This window comes from Schistocerca cancellata, chromosome 1 (genome assembly GCF_023864275.1).
Source record: "Schistocerca cancellata isolate TAMUIC-IGC-003103 chromosome 1, iqSchCanc2.1, whole genome shotgun sequence".
Classification (NCBI taxonomy): domain Eukaryota; kingdom Metazoa; phylum Arthropoda; class Insecta; order Orthoptera; family Acrididae; genus Schistocerca; species Schistocerca cancellata.
The window spans coordinates 1,278,542,327-1,278,555,586 of NC_064626.1; the positions used below are offsets into that span (position 1 = coordinate 1,278,542,327).

The 13,260-nt window shown below is 44.2% G+C and overlaps 1 protein-coding gene across 1 annotated transcript in view; it reads left to right on the plus strand.

The window, feature by feature from the left end:
• LOC126146627 (kelch-like protein 10) overlaps window positions 1-13,260 on the plus strand; it is a 139,226-nt gene that overhangs the window by 84,157 nt on the left and 41,809 nt on the right. The window contains exon 4 of the mRNA XM_049915637.1: window positions 11,798-11,946. Coding sequence (XP_049771594.1) covers window positions 11,798-11,946 — 149 coding nt within the window. The remainder of the gene's footprint in view (window positions 1-11,797; window positions 11,947-13,260) is intronic.

A 13,260-nucleotide genomic window follows, 5' to 3' on the forward strand; every position in this document is an offset into this window, starting at 1 on the left:
TTTGTTAAAAGCTTGTTCCATGGCAGGGGTCCAGGGGACCGGGTGGATACCGGTCGCGTTTTTGCCAGCAAGGGTGTCTGTTAGGGGAGCCTGAACTTCGGCTGCGGCAAGCAAGTGCTCCCTATAGTAGTTAACTGTTCCGATGAACCTGCACAGCTCCTTAAACGAGTGAGGGCGTGGCAAATCCAAAACAGGTTTGATTTTATCCTCGGGAGGAGTGAGGCCCTTAGCTGACACGATGTAGCCTAAGAATCTTACCGAAGTCTGGTACAACTGGAGCTTCTTATTATTCAGTTCAACACCGGCAGTGGTAAGAGTGTCTTTAACAATCTGCAAATGTTCCTTGTTCTTTTGCAAAGTAGGACTGAAAATAAGAATGTTGTCCAAGTAAACAAAACAAAAATCCAGATGAAACAACACCTTGTTTATGAATCTCTGCCAAGTTTGTGCAGTGTTGTGGACGCCAAAGGGCATGAACTGGTACTGGGAAAGGCCGAAAGGTGTTGTAACAGCTGTCTTTTCAATATCCTCTGGTGCCATCGGAATGTGATGATAGGCCCTCTTACAGTCCACTACCGAGAAATATTTGGCACCTGTAAGAGCATGTTTAAAATCTGCGATGTTAGGAACCGGGTACTTGTCTATGATAGTACGAGAGTTCAACTTACTATAGTCGCCAACCGTACGCCAGGTGCTGTCGCTTTTTGTGACAAAGTGTATAGGCGAGGCCCAGCACCTGGCAGATGGCTCAATGATGCCGGCTGTTAAGAGATCGTCTACATCTACATCTACATCTACATCCATACTCCGCAAGCCACCTGACGGTGTGTGGCGGAGGGTGTGTGGCGGAGGGTCTATTTGTTCGCGAGCCACTTTCATGAGTTCTGGCTTGAGACGGCGTGATCGGCAAGAGATAGGCGTTCCATCTTGCAAGCAAAGTTTGGGGTCGGTGCCACCTGTAACCATGGGAACGCGCGTCGCGGTACACGAGGCGACGGTCTGTGGTATAGTGTGCGCAGCGGCCGCTAGGCTGGGTTGTGGCGTGGACGGTGAAAGTTTGCATAAGTGCCAACTGTAAGGTGGCTGGGAGTGACAAACAAGTGAGCTACACAAAACAAGGTTGGTACACTGTTTATTAGTAACAGAAGGTGCCGCTGTCGAGCTTGGTGGTGGTAGCGGGTGCGAATGAACAGCTGATGCCAGTAAATCAAAAACATTAACCTGCGCCTGGTAAGTTAGCTGCCCAAGCGAGGAGGGGGATGAACGTGGGCTCGAATTAACATAGTTAGAGCTGGTGGGAGTGCAGGCACTGTACAATTTATGTGGCACACGGTAACAAATTCACTCAAGCATGAGAATGCTGTAGTTGCACCGACTAACGTTGTGTGTTGCCGGGGCGTTGTCTGCTGCAAGCTGCTGCCGTGCCGAAGATAACTCATTACTTAAGTCGTTGAGGCAATGGCATAGCTCAAGTTGTTCCAAGTGCAGCCGTGTAGACTCAACACGCTCTGTGAGCCACTTATTTGTCCATGACAAAAGCTCGGAGGAGGGGTTATTACACTTCCTAGCCAGGTGGACCTGCTTAGCAGTACTATTGACACTCAACGAAGCACACGGGATGTGTCCCTGCATAGGGTGGTAGAACACTGTATTCTTGACGAGGCCAGGCCACAGTTTGTGGTGTCGTAGAAAGTCGATGCCCAAAATGGGATCATCAATGTCAGCCACCAGCAAGGATCACTTCAGTTTACACTCAGGCGAGAGGGACACTGCATATGAAGTAGAAGCTAAGCACGACAAACTAGATGAGTTTATAGTATGTAGGACAGTTTTGTGTAGTCAGATCTTTTTGGTAGCAAGACGAGATGGAAGTAGGGAAACATCTGCACCCCTGTTGATGAGACAGTTTGTGCCAGACTTCAAGTCGAGGACATAGACTCGCCCATTCGAAGCTTTAGTGTCGGACACAGAATGGAGCATGGGACGGCGCCTGTTGTTTACATCGCAGGAGGTGGCGCCGCTGCCTACCTGTGGTTGACGTTTGGGTAGGAGCATGATGATTTACAATTGCGTGTTTGTTCCCAGAATTTTGCATGGAAGAAACAGTATTTATGGGCAGACGTCTGTTCCTGCGAGTGGTCAGATGGCGGCGGCCCAGAATCTTCCACAGAGTCAGATGTGCTGTTGTTGTGCGGATGTGAAGGTGCCGGTAGTGCAACGAGCTTGACAGACTTAGGTTTAGTGGGCCGCCCACATTGGGGCCCTGCTCGTGGTTGGAAACTGGTGTAGCTGCCGGACTGCTGAGCATGGCATTCACGTAGTAGGGCGGAGTAAGCTCGGTCAGCGGCACACAAGCGTTCGCTATTTGGTCTATCTTCGTAGGCAGAGATGGCCGTTTGGACAGACAGAGGCAGCTTTTCCGTCCAAATCTCGGTGAGCGTGGCGTCTGGCATGTCGCATTCACCGACGAGAAGTCGAAGGCATGGCCACAGCTGGGACAGAGATCTGTCGCCGAGGCATTCTTCGTATACGAGCTGTCGAATGTTTTCTCTTCTTGTCTTGGAGACACATTCCAGTATTGCTTGTTTAGCTGTAGTGTACTTCTCGTTCGGAGGAGCTGACTTAACCATGTCATAAATTAAGTCGACACGGTCGTGGAGGTAGTTCATGAGGCATGTGGAACGGGCGTTGTCATCAAGAGCACAGACACTGAAAGTTTGCTTGACCAGGTTGAACCAGAATTCCGGGTGGGCAGGTTTGAATGCTGGAAGTTTTGGTAGATTCGACAAACTGGCGGTCGAAGAATATGGGCAGCCGCTCGCGGTCGCAGGAATAGGCAAGTCAAAGTTAACTCTGCGTCTTGAGGGTGGTAGAAAGGAAGCAGACGTGCCGGCTGTGTTCACAGTAGCTGGAGGGGGAAGCGAAATACGTTAGCAGGAAGCCCGGCGTGGAGCGAAGCAGGACTGGATGTTGCGGCGGAAGGTTAAAGTAATCACAGCAGTTGCTCGAAAGGTTATTACGCAATTGGTCCTCCACATCTGCAGCGAAATTGTCCATCACAGAGTCACTGATGAGCTCGGTGGAACCTGATGCGCTCAAATTACTGCAATGATGAGCACTCGGAGTAACGGGTTGGCGAATGCCATTCACATAGTGTGCAACCGACGCGGAGTGATACACACGTGGAGCTTGCACATTCAAAAAGGCATCCTATTGTCGTACATTATGAAAACTATGCTCCCCACTATTTACAGTAATTGCATTAAAGTTTGGTATCAGTGTGGTGAAAACTGAAGCATTTCGGGGTTAACAAAGCTGGAGTCGGAAATCGCTGGCGTCATGTTCAAAACCACTGCACCTGACGAGGTCCCCGGGTTCTCGAGGCTGTAGGACTGCAGAAATTCACATTGGGCACCAACTGCAGCTGGCGTGCTTGAATTTAGTTGGTGTTGCTGGTGAAAACCGGGCGGCGGTGGCGTGTTGTAGAAGGCCATTGTGTAGCGGACAAAGGTCCACGCGGAACGCGGAAGCCAGCGCAGTAGTCACTTTGTACTTCGTTCGACGGATTATTCGAACTTCGGGGTCGCCACTAAAGGAGATATAAACATGGTAAGGTAATGACCATGGTTCTCTCTTCTAATCATCAACACTTTTATTACACGACGATCGCACAGGTCGAAGACTATGCGGGAACTGAGATCCCGGAAGTATACAAAAACAAAGATCAACTTGAAGACATAATACACATATGATGTTTTGGCCTATCAATCTGTGAATCAACGCCACATATTCATCTCATAATATACAGTTACAAATCAAAGATTTTTGTACTGAAGACACGCCAAATTTCTTTTAAAATAATAAGGATATAATAATTAACATATTTAAGCAGGCATTTCTGAATTTTTAGACATGAACAATTAACAAGAACATGTATAACATGTGATCATTTTGCAACTTGCAATACAATTTATACAATATATTAACATTTTAGTATACAATACACAATCTTTATTCTTTTTTTTCTTTTCACATTGAAAACTGCCCTGCATGAATTCTTCAATTGAATAATAACATTTTTCCAATAGTGCATTAAATAACAATCTTTTTAGTGGGTCAAACTCCATATTTATCAGATTTGTGTTACTTAATTTATTGTAAATTCTTAATCTCATGTACAATGGTGTTTGAGTGTAAAATTTTAAATTGTGAGAGGGAAGATTGAAACTGTATCTGTGACAGGTACTGTAATTGTGGTTGAAAAGAAAATTGACAAGTGAGTTTTGATTTTTATATATGAATATAAAAATTTCATAGATGTACAGAGAAGGAATGGTTAGTATTTTTAATTTTCAAAATAATGGGCAACATTATGTTCCTTTTTAGACTAAACACATGTTTCTTATGATTTTCTTTTGAAGAGTAAGTAATCTCGGGCTGTTTGTTGAGCTTCCCCAGAAATTTATTCTGTAGTCTCAAAGTAGCTTTGGTAGACCAGCTTCCTGGTGTCCATAAGGGTGGAACCAGATGAGACATTCATTGCATAAGCTAGGCTGTTTAGTTTGTTTGCTAAGTAGTCTACATGTGTTGTTTCCATGGCTCTTGGGTGTCCAGCCAGATGCGATCGTTGAAGTCCCATGATATTTTGGCAAATAACCTTTCCATCATCATCAGCTGGTTTTGATGGAATGGTCAGCCTGCTCATTGTCGGTGTTATTTATGTCCATCAGTCAGGCCTCGATTCCCTGCGCCAACATTCCGATTGCGAGCGCCGACGCTTCAGTTGCGGCCGCCGACAAACCTTTGCGAGCACCAACCCAGGTCCGTGCCATCCCTGGCATCACACTGGGTGGTGGAAGATCCAGAATCCCTTGGACTGTCCCTGGTGGCCGTCGTGGCAGGATCTTGTGTCCACTTGAGGTGTGACTCCTTGATGGAGCTAAGTAATAATTTCCATGCCTTGCTGAGTTGAAAACTTCTGACTCAGTTTATGATATTGTCTGTTACACAAATTTCCTGCAAAATACTAACGTGAATTATTTACAGACAAATGGAAAAACTGGTAGAAGCCGACCTCGGGGAAGATCAGTTTGGATTCCGTAGAAATGTTGGAACACGTGAGGCAATACTGACCTTATGACTTATCTTAGATGCAAGATTAAGGAAAGGCAAACCTACATTTCTAGCATTTCTAGACTTAGAGAAAGCTTTTGACAATGTTGACTGGAATACTCACTTTCAAAATTCTAAAGGTGGCAGGGGTAAAATACAGGAAGTGAAAGGCTATTTACAATTTGTACAGAAACCAGATGGCAGTTATAAGAGTCGAGGAGCATGAAAGGGAAGCAGTGGTTGGGAAGGGAGTGAGACAGGGTTGTAGCCTCTCCGCGATGTTATTCAATCTGTATATTGAGCAAGCAGTAAAGGAAACAAAAGAAAAATTTGGAGTAGGTATTAAAGTCCATGGAGAAGAAATAAAAACTTTGAGGTTCGCCGATGACATTGTAATTCTGTCAGAGACAGCAAAGGACTTGGAAGAGCAGTTGAATGGAATGGACAGTGTCTTGAAAGGAGGATATAAGATGAACATCAACAAAAGCAAAACAAGGATAATGGAATGTAGTCGAATTAAGTCGGGTGATGCTGAGTGAATTAGATTAGGAAATGAGACACTTAAAGTAGTAAAGGAGTTTTGCTATTTGGGGAGCAAAATAACTGATGATGGTCGAAGTAGAGAGGATATAAAATGTAGACTGGCAATGGCAAGGAAAGCATTTCGGAAGAAGAGAAATTTGTTAACATTGAGTATAGATGTAAGTGTCAGGAAGTCGTTTCTGAAAGTATTTGTATGGAGTGTAGCCATGTATGGAAGTGAAACATGGACAATAAATAGTTTGGACAAGAAGAGAATAGAAGCTTTCAAAATGTGGTGCTACAGAAGAATGTTGAAGATTAGGTGGGTAGATCACGTAACTAATGAGGAGGTATTGAATAGGATTGGGGAGAAGAGAAGTTTGTGGCACAACTTGACTAGAAGAAGGGATCGGTTGGTAGGACATGTCCCGAGGCATCAAGGGATCACAAATTTAGCATTGGAGGGCAGTGTGGAGGGTAAAAATCGTAGAGGGAGACCAAGAGATGAATACACTAAGCAGATTCAGAAGGATGTAGGTTGCAGTAGGTACTGGGAGATGAAGGAGCTTGCAAGAAGGAGCTTGCACAGGATAGATTGGCATGGAGAGCTCCATCAAACCAGTCTCAGGACTGAAGACCACAACAACAACAACAACATGCAAATTTCAATGGCATCCTTGAAGATGCTGTCCCAGTAGAATCTGGTGGGGGCCAGAATCTTGGTCTCTTCATATTTCGCGTTGTGACCAGTTTCCAAGCAGTGTTCTACCAGTGCTGATTTGTTGGGCTGGCGTAGGTGCATGTGGTGTTGGTGTTCTTTGCAGCGGTCTTTGACTGTTCAAATTTTTTGACTGAGGTAGGATTTGCCACAACCACATGGAATATTATATACGCCTGCTTTCTTGAGGCCAAATCTGTCTTTCACAACCGAGTGAGGTGGCGCAGTGGTTAGCACAGTGGACTCGCATTCGGGAGGACGACGGTTCAATCCCGTCTCCGGCCATCCTGATTTAGGTTTTCCGTGATTTCCCTAAATCGTTTCAGGCAAATGCCAGGATGGTTCCTTTGAAAGGGCACGGCCGATTTCCTTCCCAATCCTTCCCTAACCCGAGCTTGCGCTCCGTCTCTAATGACCTCGTTGTCGACGGGATGTTCAACACTAACCACCACCACCTGTCTTTCACTGTCCCCAGTAAGGCATGTATCTTAGAGGGTGCTCGGAAGACCGTGTCAATTTTGTGTTGTTTTAGCAGTCTCCCAATTTTTGATGTCTTGTTGCCTGCATACAGTAGAAAGGCAATGCTGGTTCCTCATCTTTAGACCGTTCTTCATCTGAGTTTCTGCTGTGTTTCCATCATCTGAGGGCTGCCTGGATCTGTCGATTACTGTACCCATTCTTGCAGAACACACTTTCTAAGTGTTTGAGTTCTTTGTGCAGATTTTGTTCATCCGTTATCGAGTATGCCCTGTGAACCAGTGTGTTGAGCATCTCGTTGAGTTGTGCATGATGGTGGCAACTCGAGGCATGTAAATATAAGTGTGTATGTGTAGGCTTGCGATACAGGCTATGTCCCAGTGTGCCATTTGATCTCCACTCTGCAAGCACATCAAGAAAGGTTAATTTCTTCCACCACCTGGCATGATGCCAGGGACGGCATGGACCTGGGTTGGCACCCGCAAACTGATTGTCGATGGCCACAATCAAAGCATCGGCGCTTGCAATTGGAATGTCAATGGCTGCAATCGGACTGCCACCACCAGGAATTGAAGCCCAACTGATGGACATAAATAACACCGACAATGTGCAGACAGACTATTCCATCAGAACCACCTGCTGATGGCAGAAAGGTTATTTGCCAAAATATCATGGTACTTCAACGATTGCATCTAGCTGGACATCCAAGAGCCCTGGAAACATCACATACACCAGGAAACCCACCGATCACATATCAAGTCTACTTGTGCCTTCCTGTTTAAATTTTTTTCAAGATCTGGGCCTAGAAATTTTACATAACTTACTTCAGTCATTTCCTGATCACCATTCACTATATTTATGGGAGATGCTGATGTTATTTTAGCACGGAACTGCACCAATTGTGTTTTTGTGACATTGAGCTTTAATCCATTCTGGTGAAACCATAATTCTAGATTTCCCATTATATTTTACACAGTACCATTAATTTCTTCTAAATTGTCATTTTCAATTAAAACCGAGGTGTCATCTGCAAACAAAATGGAGTGAACATCAATGTTTAAATGTAAATCATTTATGTTCAACTTATAAAGATAAGGCCCTAAAACTGAGCCCTGTGGGACCACTTTACAAATCATTTTCCAGTCCAAGAATGATTTTTTCCATTTGAATTTAGAATAACTCTGTTTTTTTCTGACAAATAGGATTTGAACCACTGTAATGCCCTGTCTACAATCCCATATCTGTCTAATTTGTCTAGAAGTAGTAAGTGACTTACTGAGTCAAAAGGTTTGGTCAAATCACAAAAAGTACCTGTGGCCTATTTACCCTTGTCTAAAGCAGAATTTATCTTTTCAGTGAATTCCCTGATAGCATTTATTGTATTTTTTTCCCTTTTGAAATCGAAATTGATTTTTAACTATAATATCATTTTCTATAAGTACGTTTTCAAGTTGTTTTGCATCAATACTTTCTATCCCATTAGCAAAAACTGGCAGCAGGGAAATGGGGCGGTAATTTCCCATGTCATCTGGTGAGCCTTTCTTGGACAATAGTCTTATTTCAGCATATTTGAACACATCCAGGAAATATACACTCCTGGAAATTGAAATAAGAACACCGTGAATTCATTGTCCCAGTAAGGGGAAACTTTATTGACACATTCCTGGGGTCAGATACATCACATGATCACACTGACAGAACCACAGGCACATAGACACAGGCAACAGAGCATGCACAATGTCGGCACTAGTACAGTGTATATCCACCTTTCGCAGCAATGCAGGCTGCTATTCTCCCACGGAGACGATCGTAGAGATGCTGGATGTAGTCCCGTGGAACGGCTTGCCATGCCATTTCCACCTGGCGCGTCAGTTGGACCAGCGTTCGTGCTGGACGTGCAGACCGCGTGAGACGACGCTTCATCCAGTCCCAAACATGCTCAATGGGGGACAGATCCGGAGATCTTGCTGGCCAGGGTAGTTGACTTACACCTTCTAGAGCACGTTGGGTGGCACGGGATACATGCGGACGTGCATTGTCCTGTTGGAACAGCAAGTTCCCTTGCCGGTCTAGGAATGGTAGAACGATGGGTTCGATGACGGTTTGGATGTACCGTGCACTATTCAGTGTCCCCTCGACGATCACCAGTGGTGTACGGCCAGTGTAGGAGATCGCTCCCCACATCATGATGCCGGGTGTTGGCCCTGTGTGCCTCGGTCGTATGCAGTCCTGATTGTAGCGCTCACCTGCACGGCGCCAAACACGCATACGACCATCATTCGCACCAAGGCAGAAGCGACTCTCATTGCTGAAGACGACACGTCTCCATTCGTCCCTCCATTCACGCCTGTCGCGACACCACTGGAGGCGGGCTGCACGATGTTGGGGCGTGAGCGGAAGACGGCCTAACGGTGTGCGGGACCGTAGCCCAGCTTCATGGAGACGGTTGTGAATGGTCCTCGCCGATACCCCAGGAGCAACAGTGTCCCTAATTTGCTGGGAAGTGGCGGTGCGGTCCCCTACGGCACTGCGTAGGATCCTACGGTCTTGGCGTGCATCCGTGCGTCGCTGCGGTCCGGTCCCAGGTCGACGGGCACGTGCACCTTCCGCCGACCACTGGCGACAACATCGATGTACTGTGGAGACCTCACGCCCCACGTGTTGAGCAATTCGGCGGTACGTCCACCCGGCCTCCCGCATGCCCACTATACGCCCTCGCTCAAAGTCCGTCAACTGCACATACGGTTCACGTCCACGCTGTCGCGGCATGCTACCAATGTTAAAGACTGCGATGGAGCTCCGTATGCCACGGCAAACTGGCTGACACTGACGGCGGCGGTGCACAAATGCTGCGCAGCTAGCGCCATTCGACGGCCAACACCGCGGTTCCTGGTGTGTCCGCTGTGGCGTGCGTGTGATCATTGCTTGTACAGCCCTCTCACAGTGTCCGGAGCAAATATGGTGGGTCTGACACACCGGTGTCAATGTGTTCTTTTTTCCATTTCCAGGAGTGTAATTTTAGGCAATGGATGAGAAATGTTGATTGCTGGTTATGAGGAACGGTGGGAACCTGTGACACAGCACGTATTAAAAACTGATGCACATGACCAGTACCTGCACAAACTGTAAAAGCATCACCCAATACAAGAAATGGAAATGATTAATATGCATGTAAAGCACACAAGGCAAATAAGTAAGCCCCAGCACTTCAGATGCAAGATGCAGCACTTGGAAAGTGTTCTAAGGAGCAATGGGTACTCCACTAGTTGCGTAAGCAGTGTCACAAAATCTAATGCTAGGGCAAAGTGAGACATCAGAAGGACAAATTTACATCTACATCCACATACATACCGTACTGTGCAAGTCCTCATGCAGTGCAGGGTGGGGGTACCACATACCACCAGAAGTCATTTCCTTTCCCGTTCCCAAATAGAGCGAGTAAAACGTGACTGACTGTGTGTCTCCAGTTAGTCCTAATTTCTCTGATCTGATCTTCATGGTCCATATGCAAAATGTACACTGATGGCCACATAAAGCCTTTCTGTCATACATACCCAGAGTGACAGACAGCATAATCCCTATACTGCCCAAAATGATTTACAAACCAACCAAGAAGATAAACGACCATCTCAGATCAGCAGTTGACAAAATAGACCCATTTGCAATTCAGGCATATACCACATACCCTGTACATGTGAAAAAGTGTATGTGGGAATGACTAGTAGTCCATCAAACCATGCACTAAGTGAGACTGCCCATATAATAAATTTTGCTGACATATAAGTTCTACTGTGAAGAAGAGTTACTGTGCCTGCTTGTTCATGGAAGCCATAGAAATTCACAAGTATGCCATCTGCTTCAACAAGAAAGATGAAAGCCTTGAGATAAATAGATCTTGCATTCCCATGGTGCATCAAATGACGATCGCAGGTAACAAGGGGAGAACCACAGAAGAAATGACCAAGGAAAGGATGTTGGAGTGACAGGTACATATAATCTCCAGCTGTGGGCTGTACTCCACTCTGCCATCATTAATGCAGGGTGAAACCTTGACAAAGTTAGCTACTCACTCTCGTGAAATTTGAGAAAATTTGTGAAACAAATGTCAGCCAAAGAACTCGAGGCAGAAGCCAACAAGCAATATATAAAAGTAGAACTAATTTGTCAACAAACAGATGCATTTAAGCAGTCTTTCTTCCAGTTTTAGTATGTGATTGGATTGGAAAGAAACTGCAATATTTATTACCATGCTAAATACCCTCTGCCATGGCTATATGCTATACAGTGGTTGTTTGCACAGTGTGTAGGTAGGTGATGTTATTACACAAGATTTCATCATGAAAAACTGCATGCAATGTTGAATAAGTTAAGGCTTACATTAACTGAAATAGACAACTGTTACAAAACTAATTCTATACACTAACTAGTCCCTGGTTTTTGGCCCGACACAGTTGAGGGGATGGGGTCAGAGGTGGGTGTGGAGCAGAGGCTAGAGGGTGTTAAGAGGCTAGGAAGATTGCTGAACTGAATGTGTCCCAAGTACAGTTTTCATCCCTGTAGATCAAGGAAGCAGATATTAGGGGTGGAGGATATAAATGACATGGGTTATGAAGTCAGAACAGAAGTCAAGAAAGTTATGCTGAGCAGCACATTTGCATTCTACCCAGGACTTTACATTACCATCCAGGTTAAATGTGTGTGTGTGTGTGTGTGTGTGTGTGTGTGTGTGTGTGTGTGTGTGTGTGTGTGTGTGTGTGTGTTTATCTGCATAAGTCGTTTTATGTGATTTATTGCTTTTGGCTTTAACAAAAATGGTATTACGTAGACTATGTATAAAAATATTACAAAAGAAACAGCAATGGACTACTGATAAGTAACATCTCTATATTATGTCCAAGATTAAGTTTTCAGATTTTATTCTATTGCAGTAGAACTTTACTTTGTTGTTAGTTTTCATGATATTTACAGGTGACAAAATATATGCTATAGGAGGAAATGATGGAAGAAATCGCCTTAACTCAGTGGAAAGGTATGACCCTTCTTTGAATCAGTGGACAATGCTCCATGATATGCAGTGTGCCAGATCTGATGCAGGTGCAGCCACTCTCAATGATAAGGTACTCTCTAGCATGTGTCATGAGTCTCAGTGCAATTCAGAAAGCATGAAAGGCTGATCTCTGTTAGAATGCCACACCTTCTGCCTGTACAGAAACAGAATGTAAATTGACTAAAATCTGATTAAAGATCAATTTTATTCATTCATTCAATCACCCATCAAATCCCATCAAGAATGAGAACCTTCAGGGATGTGGATGATTCAATGTATCCATTAACATGAGGCAAAGACATAACAGAAACTTTATTCAGTATGAACAAGACACTGTCACTACACTTCTTACTGATTTGCACCCTTATTCCATCTACATGTATTTGAGTAAATTAATAAGAATGCTGCTGCTTGGAAAAAGCTACTGGCTTAATAATTTCATAATTATTTGATTACAGTGATATTTTTAAAGAAAATATTTGTATATCTATAAATGCTGAGTTCTGTGTATAGTACATTATTACTGTTATACAATTTCGACACTGTGACGTCCCACATAGCTGACAACTCTTTTCAATGCAAATCTAGATACTCAGATTATTTGTAGAAAAAGCAGCTAATGAGATATGTTTTTAGTTCACTTTTGAACTGGTAAGGATTTCCAGCTTATTGCTTTGTATTAGGCAGGAGCTTGGTGAATATTTTCTCAACAAAGCACATATTCCATTCTGAACCCTGGACAAGAAAGCAAAATCTTCATGAAAATTACTTCTGTGTCTTGTGTTGTGACTGTGTATATCGCAATTTGGTTGAAACTTATTTCTGTTATGAGCAAGAAAAACCATTAAGGAGTAAATGTATTGAGAAGTAGATATAAGACTTCTGAGATGCCTAAAACAGTCTTCAGCAAGGTGTATGGTTATCTGCTTTACACAATATCCTTAGCACTTACTTCTGCTGAACAAACACTTTATTTACTTTAGGTGCACTGCCCAAGAGGATCATTTCATAAGGCAGCAGGAAGTGAAAATATTCATAGTAAGGTAACATTCTTCTCTTTGGATCAAGACAACTGGAGATGCTTCTGAGGGCATAACATACTGAACTGAGTTTGATTAATTGACCTTCGTATTGATTCCATTTGAACTTGTATCCAGCTAGACCCCCAAGGAATTTTAAATACTGTGCTTCATTCCTTCACTGTATGACCTCTGACATTAAAAACTAATTATTGTTTCTTTGAAAATGCATAACATGAATCTTTTTGATGTTAAGACTGTGAATCACTTGTAGGCATGTTCAGCTATTTACCTGAGACGCATCTGTTAGGGTTATGATTGGACCCTTGATTAGAACACCCTTTCATGTAACTGGAAGATCATTT